The following is a 21,853-nucleotide window of genomic DNA, read 5'->3' on the forward strand; positions in this document are numbered from 1 at the left end:
AAATTAGGGAACCTGGGTCACGGCTATCGTATTCACAAATCAGCATTGTTGTTTGTTTTAGTCGCTAACTCACGACCGATTCTTTGTGACCCCATGGACTGTAGCCCTCCAGGCTCCTCTGTCCATGGGATTTCCCAGGCAAGAATACTGTAATGGGTTGCTATTTCCTTCTCCAAGGGATCCTCCCAACCCAGGGATCAAACCAATGTCTCTTACTTGGCCAGTGGTTTCTTTACCGCTAAGCCACCAGGGAAGACCAGTAGGTCAGCACAGGTCTTACATAAAATATGAATTTCAACTAATGTCTTTTTAAGTGTTGCATACATCAGTCCATACCTCTTGCAAAATGATGTAACTGAAAACCTAAGGAGAAAGTCCTATGTCAATGTTTAGATGAAACTGTTATATTTTTTCAGTGTCTCATAAAATGGTATGGATTTCTGAAGCTCTCTGAAAAAGATGTGTTGTCTTTCAAATCACCATCAGGGAGGACTATCCTATGACTGGAAGAGGCTGCAGAGAGTACTCAGTCCAACTATTCAGGCAAATGGTACAAAACTCCACACCTGGGAAGAGGTGGGGTGAGGTCTCTGCACCATTCTTGGGGAATTAGGGACCCAGAATCAAGGACCAGTTTGCCCAAGAATTGACATTCTAGCAGCAAAGAAAATGCGTGTCATGAGTACTGTTTAAACGTCTTTTCCCACAGGATTTAGAGGTGCCCGTGCTGTTTCATTTTATGAGGGAACTCATTTCAGATGATACTCTCTTCTTGAAAACCACGCACCTAGTAGATCCCGAAGCCAGACGGAAGCAGGCCCTCCTTTACCCTGCACACACGCCCGCCCTCCACTCCTCTTGGAGCACCAGGGCCGCATCCGTTCACTGCGGGGCTGCTCCCCTTGCAGGCGCCTCAGCTGTCTCTTGCTCTGTCCTTGCAGGGAGCAGGCACTGATGAGAGCTGCCTCATTGACATATTAGCTTCGAGAACAAATGGAGAAATTTTCCAGATGCGAGAAGCCTACTATTTGCGTAAGGAAATATACATTTGTACCTCTGTTTTATGTTATAAACTTTATATTTTTCAAATAACAGGCAAAATATTCCAGTTTATATATTTTAAAGAATTATCTAAGACAGTCACACATGAGATATCGCTTACGCAAGACTAATGAATTGTCTAAGTAGAGTTGGTGATTAGGACACTAAAAACAAAGCAATCCCAAGATAACTGAGTGAAGCAAAGTTTCCAGGAAAATGACCATGAGTTTCTACAAGGTGCACTTTAGTTTAGAACAGTGAGCACTCAGGACGGTCGCTCAGGGAGACCTTGTCTTTCACCCAAGAGGGACAGTGATGAAGACAGAACAAAGCAAAGTGTAATTATCACTCAGTGAATTCTATAAATATAGGCAACAACTTCACTTTTCATAAACCTCATAATCACTGAATCCACCTCAGAATCTGATTTTTATGCATTTTAAAAGCGGAAAGGTTAACGACTTTCATATTCAAAAAAGCTTTAAGACCTTAAGTTCCATTGCATCATTGTGACATTGAGTGTGAACAAAATGTTCCAGACAATCAGCTCCATTGCACTCAAACAAAACAAGACTTTCCCGGGGAAGAGAATTAAGACCCTTCACTGAAAATATTAAGACGGGACAAAGACTTGGGGGACCGCTGGACCAGGCAGTGGGCTAAGGAAAGAAAAGACAGAGCCCTGAATTTTAAGGGTTACAGAATGTGAAATGATTCTCAGTGTTGGTTTTCAATTTTGGAATAGAGATAGTATTTTTATAAGAAAGTAGACTTGGGCTCGTGTTATCGTTGGGATCAGTTTTGTTGGGTGGACTGTTCATGGGCCTCACGTGAGTGGAAGGTGGTAGGAGACCAAGAAATGTCACCCTATGGGAGCAGCACTGACCTCTGCGAACACAGGAGGCGTGGTTCCGTCGTGACTAACCCTTCCACGTGGGTGTGCTCTCCCCCAGAATACAGCCGTGACCTGCAGGAGGACATCTACTCAGAGACCTCAGGACACTTCAGAGACATGCTCGTGAGCTTGGTCCAGGTAGGAGATTCCTAGATTTGCTCCACTTTGCACTACTGAAATGTTTCATTTTCAAAAAATAGGACAGGAAAGTCCAGTAATAACAGTTACTGAATGCCAGTAAATTCAAGGCACTACAATGGAAACTTGGGTTGAATGTAGAGACAAGTATGAATGAGACACCATCTCTGTCCTCAAAACAGTCTACTCTAAGTAAAATGATCATAGTTTTAGATAAATGCATAGCTGATTATATATTACCAGGGAACCAACAGACTGACAATAATACAGTTACAATTAGTAGAATGTGCACACCGTCTAAGGCATCAGGAACCCAGGACCCACCCAGCTGGTGAACAGTCAGAACCACCAGATGAAATACAAGAAACTGGGATCCAGGAGCCTCCCATATGACTTTAAGAGATTCTGGTTTATTGAAAACAAAAACTAGTTTTCCCTCCTTAGTACAAGTGTTAATCATTCAGTCATGTCTGACTCCTCTGTCCATGGAATTAACCAGGCAAGAATACTGCAGTGAGCTTTCATTTCCCTCTCCAGGGGATCTTTCCGACCCAGGGATCAAACCTGTGTCTCCTGCATTGCGGGGGGATTCTTCACCATCTGAGCCACCAGGGGGCCCTCCGTAGCAGCTCTTTATGACTGTAATTCCATCTTCTGCTTGAGTTTGTATTGAGCGAATTGTTCAGACACAGCCTCAGTGTCTGATGACATGGCGCAGGAAGCTAGAGGCTTGAATTTAGACAAGCAAAGTTGCCACTGTTCCTCTGTGTCATTAGTCAGATTGCTGACCAGCCATCTTCTAGCAGGGAGTAGTGGATGGAATTCCTGATGTTCCAGCCCAGGTTATAGAACTTACCGAATGAAAGAGAACAAGGGGACATCAGCTCAGGGAAAACTACAGCAAATCTCCCACCCATTCTGGAAAATAGTGACAGTGTTAGTTGCTCAGTCATGTCCAACTCTTTTGCAACCCCATGGACCGTAGACTACCAGACTCCTCTGTCCATGGGATTCTCCAGGCAAAAATACTGGAGTGGGTTGCCATTTCCTCCTCCCGTATCAAACCTGTGTCTCCCACATTGGCGGCATATTCCTTGCTGTCTGAGCCACCAGGAAATTCCATTGTAGACAGACCCACAGCCGTATACTAATTTTTCTTTCTGAAACTGCAGGTTCAAATCTTTAGCTTGGGAAATTTTTTTTTTTTTAATTCTACAAAACTTTGTTTTTAAAAAATGGGCAGTTTTATGTAGGACTTTGCATGAGAAAGGTAAAAATTAAGAATTATTTCTACCCTGGCTAGAACTAGTCTGTGTATAGAAAAGAGTTGAAATGAGAAAACAACTACTGATAATGATTTTTTTTTCCTTTAAAATACCAACAGCAGTGTGCAAATTTAAATACCTACTTTATTTTCCTTCTTAATCTTCAATTTTGTTATCTTTCTCATCCAGGGTAGCTTCACATATCCAATCAAATGTGTGTTTATTGTGATTAAAAGCTTCATATTGTACTTCATAATATTTGGTATCATTTAGTTAAAAAATGAATAAATACATCAGCCTGATTTTAACACCAACTGAGAATTTCATTCATTGCCAAGCACCAAGAATTTTCATTTTTAAAAATTTTTTTTGTGCCCAAGTTACTGTCATTTTTATTTTTTAATATAAATTTATTTTAATTGGAGATTAATTACTTTACAATATTGTATTGGTTTTGCCATACATCAACATGAATCCGCCACAGGTGTACACGTGTTCCCCATACTGAACCCCCCTCCCTACTCCCTCCCTGTACCATCCCTCTGGGTCATCCCAGTGCACCAGCCCCAAGCATCCTGTATCCTGTATCGAACCTGGACTGGTGATTTGTTTCATATATGATATTATACATGTTTCAATGCCATTCTCCCAAATCATCCCACCCCCTCCCTCTCCCACAGAGTCCAAAAGACTGTTCTATACATCTGTGTCTCTTTTGCTCTCTTTCATACAGGGTTATCATTACCATCTTTCTAAATTCCATATATATGCATTAGTATACTGTATTGGTCTTTTTCTTTCTGGCTTACTTCACTCTGTATAATCGGCTCCAGTTTCATCCGTCTCATTAGAACTGATTCAAATGTATTCTTTTTAATGGCTGAGTAATACTCCATTGTGTATATGACCACAGCTTTCTTATCCATTCATCTGCTGATGGACATCTAGGTTGCTTCCATGTCCTGGCTATTATAAACAGTGCTGTGATGAACACTGGGGTACACGCATCTCTTTCACTTCTGGTTTCCTCGGTGTATATGCCCAGCAGCGGGATTGCTGGGTCATAAGGCAGTTCTATTTCCAGTTTTCTAAGGAATCTCCACACTGTTCTCCATAGTGGCTGTACTAGTTTGCATTCCCACCAACAGTGTAAGAGGGTTCCCTTTTCTCCACACCCTCTGCAGCATTTACTCCTTGTAGACTTTTGGATCACAGCCATTCTGACTGGTGTGAAATGGTACCTCATTGTGGTTTTGATTTGCATTTCTCTGATAATGAGTGATGTTGAGCATCTTTTCATGTGTTTGTTAGCTATCCATATGTCTTCTTTGGAGAAATGTCTGTTTAGTTCTTTGGCGCATTTTTTTATTGTATCGTTTATTTTTCTGAATTGAGCTGCAGGAGTTGCTTGTATATTTTTGAGATTAGTTGTTTGTCAGTTGCTTCATTTGCTATTATTTTCTCCCATTCTGAAGGCTGTCTTTTCACCTTCAGGGATTCTACTCTCTAGGATGATACCAACAATAGAGAACACAGAGCTTGGCTTTACATTGCCCAACAGGAGGCTTCTGTGTGAGCTGCTGTGGAAATAATAATAAATAATAATAAGCAGCTTAGTCATGTCCGACTCTGTGACCCCATTGACTTGCAGTCCATGGAATGCTCCAGGCCAGAATACTGGAGTGGGTAGCCTTCCCCTTCTCCAGGGGATCTTCCCAACCCAGGGATCGAACCTATATTCTTTACCAGATGGCAGATTCTTTACCAGCTGAGCCTCAGGGAAGCCCAGGAATACTGGAGTGGGTAGCCTATCCCTTCTCCAGTGGATCATCGCACCAGAATTGAACTGTGGTATCCTGCACGCAGGTGGATTCTTTACCAACTGAGCTATAAGCCTATTTAAATTTGTGACAGAAGTTGAGTCTTTTTATGTGAAAAAATTTTTTAATAATCATTAATAGTAAAAATAATCTCATTTGGCAAAGCGTCAATCTAATATTTTCTAACTTATAAATGTTGTAAGATTAGTTACAAGATTCTCTCAACTTAGAAGGGTCATCATTTCTTGGCTTTCTAGGACTGACACTCCATAATGTAAATTGAAGCGACAGTTTTCAGTCAGAAATTCATATTGGCGTTAGTGCTGCCCCAACAGAATAAAGGCAACAGTGCTGCTGTAAACCCACAAGCTGCATCTAAGGGCAAACATATCTTTATTTTCTCAGTATCCAAACAGAAATGTTAAAGAGAATGTTTCAGTTTGTTAAAGAGAAATATAAGTAGGGTAAAAATGCATTTCGTGAGGACTATTTTGTATTCCACTAGGGCTATATCTCAGTCCAGACTCTCCTTCCAAGTCTGGCTTCTTTTCTCTCTGGTCCACAGTTGATCCCCAGCACATCCCACAGTAACATGGCACCTGCTTTGTAAATAAGTTTATCTGTACCATTTTTTAAGATTCCACATGTAAGTGGTATCATGCGATATTTGTCCTTCTCTGACTTAGCTTCACTCAGCAGGACAGTCTCCAGCTCCCCCCGTGCTGCTGCAGAAGGCATTATTCCATCAGCGTTACGGCTGAGTAGTATTCCGCCATGGGTACGCACCACGTCTTCTGTATCCATTCATCTGTTGATGGACACTTAGGCTGTTTCCGTGTCCTGGCTATTGTGACTAGTGCTGCAGTGAACATTGGGGTGCATGTCTCTTTTTGATATGTATACATGTATAACTGAATCACTTTGCTATACACCTGAAATTAACACAGCGTTATAAATCAACTAAACACCAACAACAAAAAATTTAAGGCAAAAAACCAAAGATAACTGCTGGTCTGCATCTCAGAGCCAGCTGAGGGAAGCGTGCTGACGGCACCTCCTCCCTGGAAGCTCAGACGGGCCCTGTGGCTGGGCCGACACTTCACGTCTGCTGAGTAAGAGCCCAGCCTGAAAACAGGGAAGCACACTGGTAAACGGGATTGTTTCCACCTTGTCTGACTCCTCTCCACTTCTGTTTCTATTTGGTGAAATTCCAGTGATCAAGTGAGCTGCCTCTCAGAATCTGTGCTCTTCTTCAAAGGCTGTGCTACAAAACACCTAAAAGTAACTGATACCCAAGAATGAGGACTGCAGTGGATTTTTATAAAGCAAATGCTCTATATTTCAGGAAAAACACACAGTTCTGAAAATTAAACATGAGAGAAAATAAGTCACAAAGGGAAAAAATCAGTGCACAATATTTTCCCTTGGCAAAACTGCAGTTCCTTTTTCCTGAAATTAAACAATAATGCTTTATTTTTTATAGAGTACACATGTGTATGCAATAATATTATCTGTATAGACATACATATTTTGAAATAACACACAATTTGTTTTATCACTGGCTTTCACCTGATTTTGATTATGACTTTACAGGATAAATTATTACTTCTGAAGTTCAATTTCTACAGTCGGAACTTAAGTGTGTGTGTTTAACCTTAAAATAGCTTTTCAGAGCATTAAAATTGTCCTTTCAACATAGAATATCAAAAATGAGGAGAGTTCTACATTTTATAAGAAGCCAAGGAAAATTAATAATGTGTACTTAAATATTATATATTTAAGAGGTTTCACATTTCTCTTAAAACGTAAAACATACCTTATGAGTATAATACAGATTTTACAGAAGTTACTTAACTCACAATTGAAACTGGATATAAGAAACTTATAAAAGACATAGTATAATATCCTTTACTAATAGTCTTTTTCAAGATCAGGAGTCCTGTGTAATGCTTAGTAAAATGTACAATTTCTCATAAATTTTTAAATTTGACCACTGGCTTCTAATGTCTATACTCATGACTCATTTTGGAACTCCTAGTTTAGGATCTGAATCCATAAACTTAGAGGACTGGAAAAATGTGAAAAGTGAGTTAGGGAACTGATGAAGTCCAGCATGTCCGCTGACCACAAACTCCGGTATATCCCATGCCAGAGAATCTGTCTAGATATTCACAGAAAGGGAGTGGAATTGCATCCTACAGCTTGTGAAACTGCGAGTAGATAATAATTGAAACAGCCAGCTGACTGACAGGCTGTCACAGGACCAAGACCCTTCTCTCCCCCCAGTTGGGATCCTTGTTCTCTCTGCCTCAAGCTCTCTCCATAGATAGATGATAGATAGACAAATAGGTAGATTAGGTAGATTCCTTAGATAGATGATGACCGACGATAAATGATACATAGAAAATAGACTCACACTCAAACCCATGTCCATTGAGTTGGTGATGCCATCCAGCCATCTCATCCTCTGTCGTCCCCTTATTCCTCCTGCCTTCAATCTTTTCCAGCATCAGGGTCTTTTCCAGTGAGTAAGATCTTCACATCAGGTAACCAAAGTGTTGGAGCTTCAGCTTCAGCATCAGTTCTTCCAGTGAAATCAGTTCAGTTCAGTTCAGCCGCTCAGTCGTGTCTGACTCTTTGGGACCCCATGGACCTCCCTGTCCATCACCAACTCCCACAGTTTACTCAAACTCATGTCCATTGAGTAGGTGATGCCATCCAACCATCTCATCCTCTGTCATCCCCTTCTCCTCCCACCTTCAATCTTTCCCAGCATCAGAGTCTTTTTCAATGAGTCAGTTCTTCACATCAGGTGGCCAAAGTATAGGAGTTTCAGCTTCAGCACCAGTCCTTCCAATGAATATTCAGGACCAATTTCCTTTAGGATTGACTGGTTTGATCTCCTTCCAGTCCAAGGGACTCTCAAAAGTCTTCTCCAACACCACAGTTCAAAAGCATCAGTTCTTTAGCTTACAATTAAAATAAATTTATTTAAAAACAAAAACAGAAGCATCGGTTCTTCAGCCCTTAGCCTTCCTTATGAGCCAACTCTCACATACATATATGATTCTATGGACCTTTGTCAGCGAAGTAACGTCTCCCCTGTTTAATATGCTATCTAGGTTTGTCATAGCTTTTCTTCCAAGGAGGAAGCATCTTTTAATTTCTTGGTTTCAGTCTCCATCTGCAATGACTCTGAAGCCCAATAAAACAGATGATGATAGGTAGAAAATAGAAATATAGATGATAGGTAAACAGATATATTAGATTCCTTAGATACATGATGATAGAAGGTAGAGAGGTAGAAAGTAGATAGACAGATGACAGATACTGTTTGTAAAACAAGCAGGTATTATCTATGTATCTTTGCCTCTCAACTCTGCTATAAGTCAATGTGTTTCCTTGGGTTTATCATTTTGCTTTCTTGAGATTCCAGAGACATACTCCTTAAATTAATGTCATGAAACCATTCTTCTCTCTGTTCCCTCCCTGAGCCCACGTTCTAAAATTCTCCAACAGTTATCATCACATCCGCTTCCTCCCTCTGCATCTTCACTTTGAGAATCAAAGGAAAGACTGTCCATGGACATTCAGACACACTTGGGTTTTTTGTGAATTAATAGAGAGTGGGGATTGGAAGCTTGAAGGTATTCATGAAACGTGAAGTGTTTAAATTATTGTCATATTTTCTGGGAAAGAAGTGCTTTTACTTAATCTACAAATAATTTTCCAACAGGGCTATTTCTAATAAGAAAACCACTCGACCAGAACACCTTTCTTTTTGAAAATGAATGCCAGTCACTGAACTCACAGCACTTCCTCTGCTCTGCTTCTATTAAACCAGACTTAACGGGAGATCTAATTATCTGTCAAATAATGAAGAATTAGTCACTTAAAGGTTATTTAATCCGCATGCATGATCACACATAGATGACAAGTGTCTCCACAGAGAGGAAGAGGGTCATCTGCCAGGAGTCCCCTGCGCTGCTCCACGGGCGGCTGCCCTGGGGCCTCCGGCGACCCACTACCTGCAGCCCCCGGGACCAGCTGCAGCCACTGTGCTTGCTCCCGACTCTTCTGGCTAGACTTGAACCCCCTTAATTTCTTCCTGTCACGAGTTTATTCTATTCCTAACCCAAATGCCTGTTTATGCCATTTCTCTGGCATTTGCATCCCCTAACAGGCTACTGTCTTAACTTAGGCTTTTTATGTGACCAAATCTGCTTGGTGGGAAAAGCTACATCACACATTAGCTGATTGACATTTTCTTAATCTACCCGTCTGCTTAAAGTGCTTTTGGCAATTAATTGCACAAAGAAGTACACATATGGGCCCCATTTCAAGTTAAATGACCAAAATTCTTACCTCTCAAAAAAAATATCAGATGCACAGAACTGCAGAAAATTCTTAAATATTTCTCACAACCTAGCTACATCGTGTGATTGGAAATCACTAAAAACACTTCAGTGATCCAGAAAATCTTCCCATCTCTACTAACTGATGTTGAACTTCTGCGACATCGAAGGTATTTATCTTTCCTTCCTTCATGTAGTATTGATTTAGTGAGTACTCATCAAAAGCCTTCAGTGTGCCAAGGACGACTGGGAATTATCAAAAGAGGCAAAGACCCCAGTCTTAAGAAGCTTGCATTTTAGTGCGGAGATTCAAACAGGAGAAAGCTAATAAATCGGTGCATTTCCCAGCCTGTTAGCTGATGAAGAATACAGCAGGGGAGGGGATGGTGGGTCAGTTAAGAGGTGCCACAGCTCAGTCAAAGCAAATTCCACTGAGAAGATGGGCCTCAGTTGGTTAATGTATAGCCCTTCCTCTGTTTCAGTTTGGTCAGAAGCAGGTAACCTCTGATGATGGTCTGGCCTCACCTCTGCTCTCACTGAAGAATCCCCTCATGTCCAGCTGTGTCCCCCACACGGTTCCAGCCACTGTGGTCTGCCTCATGGCCCTGGGCTGCGGGAAGGGTCTGTCTGCTGTGGCCATAAGCCCCTCCACCTGTCAGGCTCCCCTGTGTGCTTCTCAGCCAGCAGTCAGGGTTCTCCATCAGGAGTGGGTGAGACACTTGGGATCCTTCACGGGACTCCCGGATGGAGATAATGCACAGAGATGTCTTCAGGGCCCTCTGCCCTGTCCTGTGTCACTGAGTTCATTTGCAGAGTCCAAAAAACAATAAGAGCAAATGACAGGGTACTCAGCATTCCCACAAAGTTCAGAAAGCATGTTTCCTTCAGATCTCCCAAAGGAGGCATGAGATAAACTGGGTCATCACATGTCTCTCCCACCTCTCTTTCCTCTGTGTCCTCATGACCCTCAGGGACCAGAGGACCTTTCACTGGTGAGCCCTCCTTCCCTCCTGTTCGAAATGTCCTCTTAGGTCAGCTTGGCCGTGTTTGTTCTTTCCTTATATGATAAAGAGGCAGGAGTGAAACAAACGTACAAAATACTCTCTTCTCACTGCACAAAATCTGGATTTCATGATTATTTTCCTGCTGCCTATGTGTGATGTTCCGCATCAGAGGTCCATTATTAACTCATGCTTTCTTTGTGCGTTTTCCTCCTGACAACATTAAATCCTGTCTCTACCAGCCGGCCAGGCAGCAGACACTGTTTGGAGGGAGGAGAAGATACTGCACAGAGGGCTAGCAAAGTGAAAAGCTCATCAACTCTGAAGGATTACCTTGGCTGCAAAGAAAAATTGAAAGTCCCACATTTTTTTTTAAAGACCAGCATTTTATAAAGTATCCAAGAAATGTAGAGTAACTCTAACTAGTGATAGCATTTTCTTAGGAATTTCCAGTGTGTTTGGTGGTTCAAAGGCTTGTCACCCAGTTATCCTGTGTTCAAGAGGGAGTGATATCTGTGTACACGTGGCTGGTTCACTCTGCTATACAGCAGAGACTAACACAACATTTTAAACAACTATTGCTGTTGTTCAGTTGTCATGTCGTGTCCAACTGTTTGCAGCACCATGAACTGTGGCACACCAGGGTTCCCTGTCCTTCAGCATCTCCCAGAGTTTGCTCAAACCCATGTCCATTGAGTCGGTGATGCCATCCAAACATCTCATCCCCTGTTGCCCCATTCTCATCCTGCCCTGAATCTTTCCCAGCATCAGGGTCTTTTCAAATGAGTTGGCTCTTCACATCAGGGGGCCAAAGTATTGGAGCCTCATGGACGGATGACAATGGAGAGCTCTGACAAAATGCGGTCCCGTGGAGGAGGGAATGCAAACCACTGCAGGATTCTTGCTGCAAGAACCCCATGAACATGAACAGTATGAAAAATCAGCCATGTTCCAATTTAAAAACAAAGGACACTTACAAGGGAAACCTGTGCTTGCTTCCCAGGGAACCAGGGAGGAAGGATACACAGACCCAGCCATGGCCCCTCAGGACGCGATGGTAACTAGGATCTGGGGCAGCTGTGGGGCTTGGTCCGGCAGCCCGCGGCTGTGGTGCTACCGGGCGGCCCTGCGGCGTTTCAGGTGCTGTGGGAGGCCTGCCAGCAGAGGACAGGGGAGCACAAGACGCTTCTGCAATTGATGCTGTGTAACAAGAGCTACCAGCAGCTGTGCCTGGGTAACGTCCTCCTTTTTTATAGCTCCTCTCCAATTATGCAGTAAGAAGCAAGTAGGTAATTGGGGGAAAGGGGGTGTTACAAATAGAGGAAAGCCAGTTCTCTCAAGGCACCTATTTTACATTATGTTTGTACAGACATGCCTCATCCATTAACACTGCTAAGGAAGGAAGTTTCTGTAGAATTTTATTCTTCCAGTAACTGAATTATAGCAGTTCCCGGGGTGGCAAAAAGTTGGACACGACTTAGCGACTGAACAACAACAACCTTTCAGTACTAAACCTTTGAAAGCCATCTCTGGTTTTGGTGAATAATTTACATGTATCAGCTGTGTCCCGTTCAGTGCGTCACGTGTTGTCTTAAACAGAATATGCTGAACATAGGTTAATAAGTCTGGAAGGAACCGAGGTCATCGTTACTGAAATTGTGATTCACGCAAAGCTGCCGTATCGGTTTTAAAGGTGCTTTCTTTGGCTTTCCCCAAACTGCTGGATACCTTTCTATTTCTCTTGTTTTTCAACTGGTTTTTTTTTTTTTTGGCTGCACCACGGGGCATGAGGGATCTTACTTCCCTGACCAGGGATCAAACCGGCATCCCATGGAGTGGAAGCTGGAGTCCTAGCCACTGGACCACCAGCAAAGTCCTTGTTTCTCTTATTTTTTTGTCATACTTTTTTTTTTCTACTATCCATAACACACAGAAGTCTATAATAATTTAAAAGGTGGCCTACTCCAACCCAACACTTATTTGCACATACCTACACTTTATTTGCCTTCCTGTGTATAAGCAGTCAAATCAATACCTACATTTAAAATTTATAATATTCATAATAATCTCCTTTGAATCAATTTGTTAAAGTTTTCCAGGAATTTCAAAATATTTCTGGGCAAGACATAGTAGATGCCATTAATGAATGTTACGATGGATACTTTCGAGAGCTGCTAGTAGCAGTTGGTGAGTAATAATTTACTTGATACATCAAGGGTCGAGTAGCTCTGACTGACATAAAGATGTGTTCAATTGAATTAAAGTGACTGAGTTAGTTTCCCTTGAATTTAATTATTAAGACAAGACATTTCTCTACATTCTCTGTAGAGAAAAAATACATCAGCTCCTGATACAATGGCAAGCTGATGTCTTTCATGAACCTATACTCTTCCTAAGAGCTGTCAGTGTTCATAGTAGGAAACCTTGACTTCTCAGGTCATTGGGATCTCACATCTTTAAATTCATTGCATACATGCTAATTTCCTTCCCTTGTAAAGAGGTTATGGTTTTACCATTATTTGAAATGTTGACATTGTAATATAGTGTACAATGAGCAGTCCCACAGAGAACTCACAAAATATCAGTTTTCCAGGATTATAACTGGGAAAAAAAAGCATTCTCATCATTTCCCAAATTTTGAAAAAAAAAATATGTACTGTTACTCTCAAACTTTCTTTTCTCTCTGTTTTTTCCTAGTTCTCTGTATTCGAGACAAACCAGCCTATTTTGCTTACAGATTGTATAGTGCAATCCATGTAAGTATGACCCACATATTTTTAATATTTCTCCAGAAGTCATGTATACTTTCTCAAAGGACTAGTTTTACTTCAATCATTTAAGTATTGATTCCCATTTTTGAGTTTGTATGCAAATATATTACCTTCAAAGTAGATATGCTCAAGTGAAAAGACATTTTATACACCAAAATGAGACCCATCAAAAATAATGCTCTGCTTTCTGTATCAAATAGAGGTGCCTAAGAAGTATTTCTTAGCGCCTTTCCCCCCAGGAGGTGTGCTTCAGCATTTTTTTAGCATCTGAAGAAACTGAAAGGCCAAATGCTTTCACAGCTTCCAAAGAAACTCCCTCTCTGCCATCCCCACCGCCCCGGCCACCTCATACTCAGGCAATTACACAGCATATGGAGTCAAGCAGAAAATGTCACAGCACTATAAACTTTTCAACATAGTGGTTTTTTTAAACCACTTAAAAGGCAACAGCCAGACAACAATAAACTCTAAAGCTGTATTTGTAATTAAGTACAAACGTTTTTACTTTCGGGTGACAGTCAATTGCACATCCTTTGGTGCATTCATGTTCAAAGAAACAAATGCTTCCATGCCTGAGACAATGCATATTGCATCCACAACATGCATAAGACACTGAGAAACTGAAAAGGTCTGATGCAAATCGTTATACACATCACAGCCCTGAAAACTCAAGGAAAATCATTTTTAAAATTCAGTTAGTAGAGTAATTTTAATAGAGTGTTTTATCCTCCAAGTGATCTTTAGAGACCAGCTTCTTAGAGGTAGCCAGAAAGTGTGGATAACATGCTAATCATCAAGAATGATTTATTTACTTATAGTTATGTACAGTATTTTTTTATTATGTACAAGAACCTCTGTATCCTCAGAACATAGGAGGAAGATTGACGCTCACAGTCCCCTGCTTCTTTGTTATTCTATTTCCAAGAAGAAAGCCTGATTGGATTAAATATCTGTCTAAAAGTGTAATGGGCAAGGCTACTGAGTGACTTGAGAAAGGAATGGCTGTCTGCTGTCACCCTGTTTTTTAACCTATACACTGAGCACACCATGAGAAAGGCCAGGCTAGATGAGTTACAAGCTGGAATCAAGACAGGTGGGAGAAACATCAACAACCTCAGATATGCAGATGATACCATTCTGATGGCAGAAAGTGAAGCAGAACTAAACAGCCTCTCGATGAAGGTGAAGGAAGAGAGTGAAAGCCAGCTTAAGACGAAGTATTAAAAAAAACTTAGATCATGGCATTCGGCCCCATTACTGCATGGGAAAAGGTGGAAGCAGTGACAGGTTTCCTCTTCTTGGGCTCTAAAATCACTGCGGATGGTGACTGCAGCCATGAAATCAGAAGACGATTGCTTCTTGGCAGGAAAGCTATGACAAACCTAGATAGTGTATCGAAAAGCAGAGACATTACTTTGCCGACAAAGGTCCGTATAGTCAAGGCTACGGTCTTCCCAGTGGTCACATACGGTTGTGAGAGCTGGATCATAACGAAGGCAGAATGCCAAAGAATTGATGCCTTCAAACTGAGGTGCTGGAGAAGAGTCTTGAGAGTCCCTTGGACAGCAAGGAGATCAAACCAGTCAATCTTAACAGAAATCAACCCGAATACTCTTTGGAAGGACTGATGGTGAAGCGCCAGTATTTTGGTAATCTGATGCAAACCAGATGACTCACTGGAAAAGACGCTGATGCTGGGAAAGATTGAAGGCAGAAGGAGAAGACGGCATCAGTGGATGAGATGGCTGGATGGCATCACTGACTCAATGGACATGAACTTGGGCAAGCTCCAGGAGATAATGAGGGACAGGGAGGCCTGGCGTGCTACAGTCCGTGGGATTGCAAAGAGTCAGAAACAAATGGGCAACCGAACAATTGGATGTCTGGATTTACCCTGTGACTCAGCAGTAAAGAATCCGCCTACCATGCAGGAGCCAAAGGAGCTGCAGGTTCAGTCCCTGGGTCGGGAAGATCCCCTGGAGGAGGCAGGGCAATCCACTCCAGTATTCTTGCTGCGGAAATCCCAGGGACAGAGAAGCCTGGTGGGCTCCAGTTCATAGATTTGCAAGGAGTCAGATACGACTAAAGGGCTTAGCATGTACAATGGATGACTTCGACTCTTCTTTCTCCAACAAGAGTAAAGCTTTGCTTGTGAATGACCTTGGGAAAATAATCACATTACTGATTCCAATTATGCCCCAAGGGAGAGCCCCCAATAATAAAAACTGCTTTGCTGAGGTGTGTCAGTGCAGAAAGGAAGGTGTGTGTACTCAGCGTCGCAGGTATGGAGGAGAGGCCTGTGTCCCAGCAATCAGAGACCTCATGCACAGGACCACGTCAAGTCAGGGCCCTCTAGTGTCAAGTTCAGGGGAAAGCTGTTTTCACCAGCCCTCACCAAGGAAAGCATCTCTGATTTTCTCCAGTGCACTCTAATCACACCACTTAAATACAGAAACGTGGTGACGCATTCGTTTTCATCACTTCAACTTATGGTAGAGCTTGTTAGTAGTGCACGTGTGTGCCTGCCTGCTCAGCCGCATCCGACTGTTTCAACCCCATGGACTGCAGCCCCTCCAGGCTCCTCTGTCCGTGGCATTGTCCAAGCAAGAATACTAGAGTGGGTTGCCAAGCTCTCCTCCAGGGGATCTTCCTAACCCAGCGATCAAACCCATGGTTCCTGAATTGGCAGACAGATCACTGAAAAAAATGAAAGTTGCTCAGTCATGTCCGACTCTTTTTGACCCTATGGACTATACAGTTCATGGAATTCTTCAGGCCAGAATACTGGAGTGGGTAGCTGTTCCCTTCTCCAGGGGATCTTCCCAACCAAGGGATCAAACCCAAGTCTACTGCATTGCAGGCGGCTTCTTTACCAGCTGAGCCACCAGGAAAACCCAAGAATACTGGAACCTATACATAAAACTGGATCTCGCTGTAGCTCAGACATTAAGGATCTGCTTGCAATGAAGGAGAGCCGGGTTCGATCCCTGGGTCAGAAAGATCCTCTGGAGAAGGGAATGGCAATCCACTCCAGTATCTTGCCTGGAGAATCCCATGGAGAGAGGAGCCTGGTGGGCCACAGCCCACGGGGTCACAAAGAGTCAGACACGACTGAGTGACTAACACTACATAAAACACTCATACCTCAAAAATTAGCTGATCCTTCCTGGCCACTAGGTGTCACCATCACTCCATTTGAACAGGCAATTTGAACTTGCCTTGTGCAGAGGTATTCTTTCTGAAGCTAGTATACAGAAATTAATTTTTGTGCATTTTTCAATACTGGAGGTTAAATCAGCAAGTATTTCAAATACCTGGAATTCTTATTTGCACAGTTTACCACAATAAGCAGATGATAAAATAAAAACATAATTGTCTTTCTTTCGGACTTATTTCAGAAAGAAAAACACCAATACAGTATACTAACGCATATATATGGAATTTAAAAAGATGGTACTGATGACCCTATACGCGAGACAGCAAAAGGGACACGGATGTAAAGAACAACGCTTTGGACTCTGTGGGAGAAGGCGAGGGTGGGATGATTTGAGAGAATAGCATTTAATCATGTATATTATCATATGTGAAACAGATCGCCAGTACCAGGTTCGATGCATGAGACAGGGTGCTCAGGGCTGGTGCACTGGGATGACCCTGAGAGATGGGATGGGGAGGGAGGTGGGAGGGGCTTCAGGATGGGGAACACATGTATACCCATGGCTGATTCATGTCAATGTATGGCAAAATCAATATAATATTGTAAAGTAATTAGCCTCCAATTAAAATAAATTAATTAATTTTTAAAAAACATAATCGTGATCTTAGAGACATACCAATGGTTCATCAACCAGAGCTGGGACCACCTCCCAACCCAGGAAGAATGTTTACATAGAGAGAGCAAATGGTCACATCCACATCCTAAAATGCAGCATCGGGGAGACGATGAGGAGGCTGGCTAGGTTTAAAGGGAGAATTATAGAGTCACAGATGTAGAAAACAGACTCACGGTTACCAGCAGGTAAGAGGAGAGAGGGGTCAATATAGGAATTTGAGATCAACATATACACACTACTATACATATAATTGGAGAAGGCAATGGCATCCCACCCCCAGTACTCTTGCCTGGAAAATCCCATGAATGGAGGAGCCTGGTAGGCTGCAGTCCATGGGGTCGCTCAGAGTCAGACATGACTGGGTGACTTCGCTTTCACTTTTCAGTTTCATGCACTGGAGAAGGAAATGGCAACCCACTCCAGTGTTCCTGCCTGGAGAATCCCAGGGACGGGGGAGCCTGGTGGCTACAGTCCATGAGGTCACAGAGTCAGAAATGGCTGGGCAACTTAGGTTTTGCTATAACTGATTCACTTTGCCGTAGACCTGAAACTAACCTTGTAAATCACCTATACTCCAATAAGAATTAATTTTAAAAATAAAAATAAAAGGGAAGATTATTGCAGAACCTGGTGAAATGAAAAGGGCCAGCCTCAAGGCTGTGACCCTGGAAACAGAGATGACAAGGCATTGGAAAAGCAGAGGAGATGGACCACTCCACTGGGTGTGCACCGCGGCCGGGGGCGGTCACATTGCTGAGGCGGAGTCTGAGTCAGCGCCCATGGGTGCCAGCACCATGGTCTGAGGAGTACAGGACATGGTCACAGAAAAGGGCTGGGTCCATTTCAGACGGACTGTCTTTAAGGTGTTGCTTGCTCATGGTGGTCACCCCCACTTGGCTGTGTCTCTTAGGACTTCGGCTTCCATAATAAAACCGTGATTAGGATTCTAATCGCCAGAAGTGAAATCGACCTGATGACCATAAGGAAGCGGTACAAAGAGAGATATGGGAAGTCCCTTTTCCACGACATCAAGGTAAGTCTCCTAATCGTCATCTACCTGCACCCGTAGTTCATCCTTCTTGAAAACTGAAACGAGAGCCTAACTTTAAATAACTTCATGGTGGAATCTAAAAGTTCAGTCAAGGGGTCGTCTACATTAGTGGGTCAGGCAGCCCGAGAGCATCAATAGGTGGGAAAAACTCTTCTCCTCACTTACCCCTCTTTGATGTGTTTTAAGCAAAAGTCAGTGGTCTGGTCATGAGCGCTATCCATCCCCTGATCGTGTGATGAGGCCTTACCACCAGCACCAGAAAACTGCATTCTGCAACGGGAGCACGTTAATTGAAGAGTGCCTTCTGAGATCAGCCACCTGTGTGCCACCAGAGGGGAGGGCAGCCTGTCCGGTCCCCACATGTGCTGGGGCCATAATGTTCTGCGCACGGGCACCCATGAGTGCTGGAGGGTGCTGACGCAATGACTCCGAAGTCTGCAGCCTGAGGTCTTCACTCTGACACATGTAGACTCTACCCTGGATCCTGATAAAACCCAGCCAAGAACTGTCAGCATATGGAGGCACATCTATGTAACTTGGGGACACAGTGGAAAATGAAAATGTTTGACCTGTGGTTCAAAAAAGTATAAAGAACTCCAAGATGGCGCCCAAGCACAGCAGCCTGTAATGTATCTTAAGGTATATTTTGAGCACAGCTGGGTCCTCTGGGCTTCCCAGGCAGCTCAGTGGCAAAGAATCCACCTGCCAAGCAGGAGACCTGGGAAGATTCCCCTGGAGAAGGGAATGGCAATCCACTCCAGTATTCCTACCTGGGAAATCCCATGAACAGAGGAGCCTTGCAGGCTACAGTCCATGGGGTTGGAAAGAGTCGGACATGACTTAGCCACTAAACAAGCCCTGTTGTTTTGTCCACATTGTTTCTTGAAAATTTCCATTGCATAAAATAGCTTTTTAGTTCACTGAAAGATCCAGGAGAAACTTGACAACCACAGGACCAAGAGACCATATAACCCAGGAGGCCTTGCAGGCCTCAGGAAGTCGAGATGGTTTCAGAGGAAGGATTATTGGAGTACTTAAGAGACATCTTCCTCCTTTGTCTCTGATAAAACTCTTCTCACATGCACCTTCAAAGCCCTAAACCTTTAGTGAAGATGGACGTTTCTCACTGAGAAATGCATAACTCATTTTCTCGGTGAATAAACTAGCTCAATACTATACAGCAGTTAACCATGGCCACATCAAAATCTACTAATATTCACAAATAATTAATGCAACTTTGTGCATTTACAGCAGTGAATTATAAGTAACAGCTGTGTAAGAGAACATGAGAGTTGCCTTTTAACAAAGATAAGTTTTATAATACTTTTATTACTATCATTTTTGAAAATAATGTAGAAACTATAGAAGATGATAAAAGAATTTAAATTGCCCTAATGTGGTGCTGGAGAAGACTCTTAAGAGGCCCTTGGACTGCAAGGAAACCAAACCAGTCCATCCTAAAGGAAATCAGTCCTGAATTTTCATTGGAAGGACTGATGCTGAAACTGAAGCTCCAATACTTTGGCCACCTGATGCAATGAACTGACTCACCGGAAAAAACCCTGATGCTGGGAAAGATTGAAGGCAGGAGGAGAAGACAACAGAGGATGAGATGGTTGGATGGCATCACTGACTTAATGAACATGAGTTTGAACAAACTCTTGAGAGATGGTGAAGGACAGGGAAGCCTGGCGTGCTGCAGTCCATAGGGTTGCAAAGAGCTGGACATGACTGAGTGACGGAGCAACACCAAATTATTCACCACAGATAACCAACAGTAAAATTTTCTTGTATGTGTTTTCTTTTTAAAACTATATGTAACCATCAAAGTTTTACTACTTAAAGAAATATTTCTTTAAATCATGGATCCCATTGTACTAGTTGTAAAGAGCATAAACTGCCCTATATTATTATATATTATCTTTTACTTTTTCATTATTGTACACAATATGTTTTGGAGCACAAATCTTGGGCTCATCAACAATTGATCATTATTTCCTTAGGATAGACTTCTTGAAGTAGAATGACTGCATTAATGAGTATAAATATCTTTAAACCATTTGAGACATACTGTCCAGTGTGCCTTCTAGACTCTACACTAATTTGTAACAACATGAGGACACCTCTTTATCTAAAGGTGAGGAGAATTAATTCTACTGCTAAGCATTCTTCTGTATAAAAACATATTCAGGCCCACATGCAACAATGAAGACCAAGCACAGCCAAAAATAAATAAATAAATAAAAACCATTAGGGTTTCATCAGCTTTATATAAACCCCATTCTATTGACTATGACCATGTCATTACTTTTCAATAACCTCTACCGGGAAGAGTCCCCAGGACATGTTACATCAGGATGGAAAAATAATTTTTGAGATGCTAATAGCCCATGGTGTCCCACTGTATAGTTCAGAGGAATTATGCTTCTTTTTATGACATTGCGTTTCAAATACCTTATATTTGCTCCTTTTCAGAATTTTGCATCAGGGCACTATGAGAAGGCTCTGCTGGCCATCTGTGCGGGTGATGCAGATGACTACTAAGTGAAAAGGAGAATCTGGAGTACGCCGTCATCTTCACAGACACATCACATATAGGTTGTGATTAATTTGCCTTTTACTATGAAATCATAGAATCATATTTTCTTTTCTCTCTTTAAAAGTATTTTAAGAATAATTAGTATCAATAGGTTCTTCAAGGAAAACCTATTGATGGAAGTATATGGGATTGGATTTGCACATATCTAAATCAGCAATTTGCTAAATTGTGTATACTGGAATAATAAAGGAAATCATTGTGTTGAAATATATGTTACTGAATGTGAAGGATCAGTTCCTACAAGAAGTGGGTTGGCTTACGTCTGTCCCAGCGGGAGACCAGGACAACCGGTGGGTGGCCATCCCCTCCCCCATTCAAGACTCTGGGCCAACTAAAGCTAAGTGAACATTTAAAGCCCTTTTAAATGAAAGCAAAGACATAAGGCTCACTTGATAAAGAATCTGCCTGCAACACATGAAATGCAACAGATGCAGGTTTAATCCCTGGGTCAGGAAGATCCCCTGGAGGAGGGAATGGCAACCCGCTCCAGTGTTCTCTGGAGAATTCCATGGAGAGAGAAGCCTGGTGAGCTACAGTCCAAGGGGTCACAAAGAGTTGGACACAACTGAAGGGACTAAACCACCACCACAAAGACACAAAACAGCAGAATACAGCCAGCTTTGTGCTTGTCGAGCTGAGACGTGTAAGAGACATAAACACAGGCGTGTGAGTGTGTCTGACAGCTGCCCTAGTGAAGCAGCTTACCCCAGGTGCTGCTTTCCTTGGCCCTGGTGTTGAACTAGCTACTTACTCCAGCTGCTTCAGAGGAGTCCTCGCTCCTGATTTCCATCTTCACTGCTCAACAGCAGAGTCAGGCCATCTCTGGAAGCAACCACAGGATTGGCACCATCAGTGAGGCTGATCCCTTTGGTGTCTAAAGATTTGGTAAATTAGGGGATGCAGAGAAAAGGTACTCACACAGTCAGATTTGGGGAGAATGGAGCTTGAAGCCACAGTGTAGCAAGAACAGAAGTGGGGACAGGGATGGGTGAGCCCACGACAGAGGGGTGCAGTCCCAGGATACACAGTGGCACAGCGGGTGCAGTGGGGGCCGGCGGGTGGCGGTGAGCACACAAACGAGACC

The 21,853-nt window shown here is 42.6% G+C and overlaps 1 protein-coding gene across 1 annotated transcript in view; it reads left to right on the plus strand.

Annotated features, from left to right (window-relative positions):
• The window catches only part of ANXA10 (annexin A10), a 68,260-nt gene extending 47,270 nt beyond the window's left edge, over positions 1–20,990 (plus strand). Inside the window, exons 6-13 of the mRNA XM_040242114.1 lie at positions 942–1,032; positions 1,995–2,074; positions 11,519–11,572; positions 11,656–11,749; positions 12,607–12,702; positions 13,213–13,271; positions 18,030–18,152; positions 20,646–20,990. Coding sequence (XP_040098048.1) covers positions 942–1,032; positions 1,995–2,074; positions 11,519–11,572; positions 11,656–11,749; positions 12,607–12,702; positions 13,213–13,271; positions 18,030–18,152; positions 20,646–20,714 — 666 coding nt within the window. The 3' untranslated portion in view covers positions 20,715–20,990. The remainder of the gene's footprint in view (positions 1–941; positions 1,033–1,994; positions 2,075–11,518; positions 11,573–11,655; positions 11,750–12,606; positions 12,703–13,212; positions 13,272–18,029; positions 18,153–20,645) is intronic.
• The last annotated feature ends 863 nt before the right edge of the window (positions 20,991–21,853 follow it).

The sequence above is a fragment of the Oryx dammah genome, unplaced genomic scaffold, assembly GCF_014754425.2.
Source record: "Oryx dammah isolate SB20612 unplaced genomic scaffold, SCBI_Odam_1.1 HiC_scaffold_1, whole genome shotgun sequence".
NCBI lineage: Eukaryota > Metazoa > Chordata > Mammalia > Artiodactyla > Bovidae > Oryx > Oryx dammah.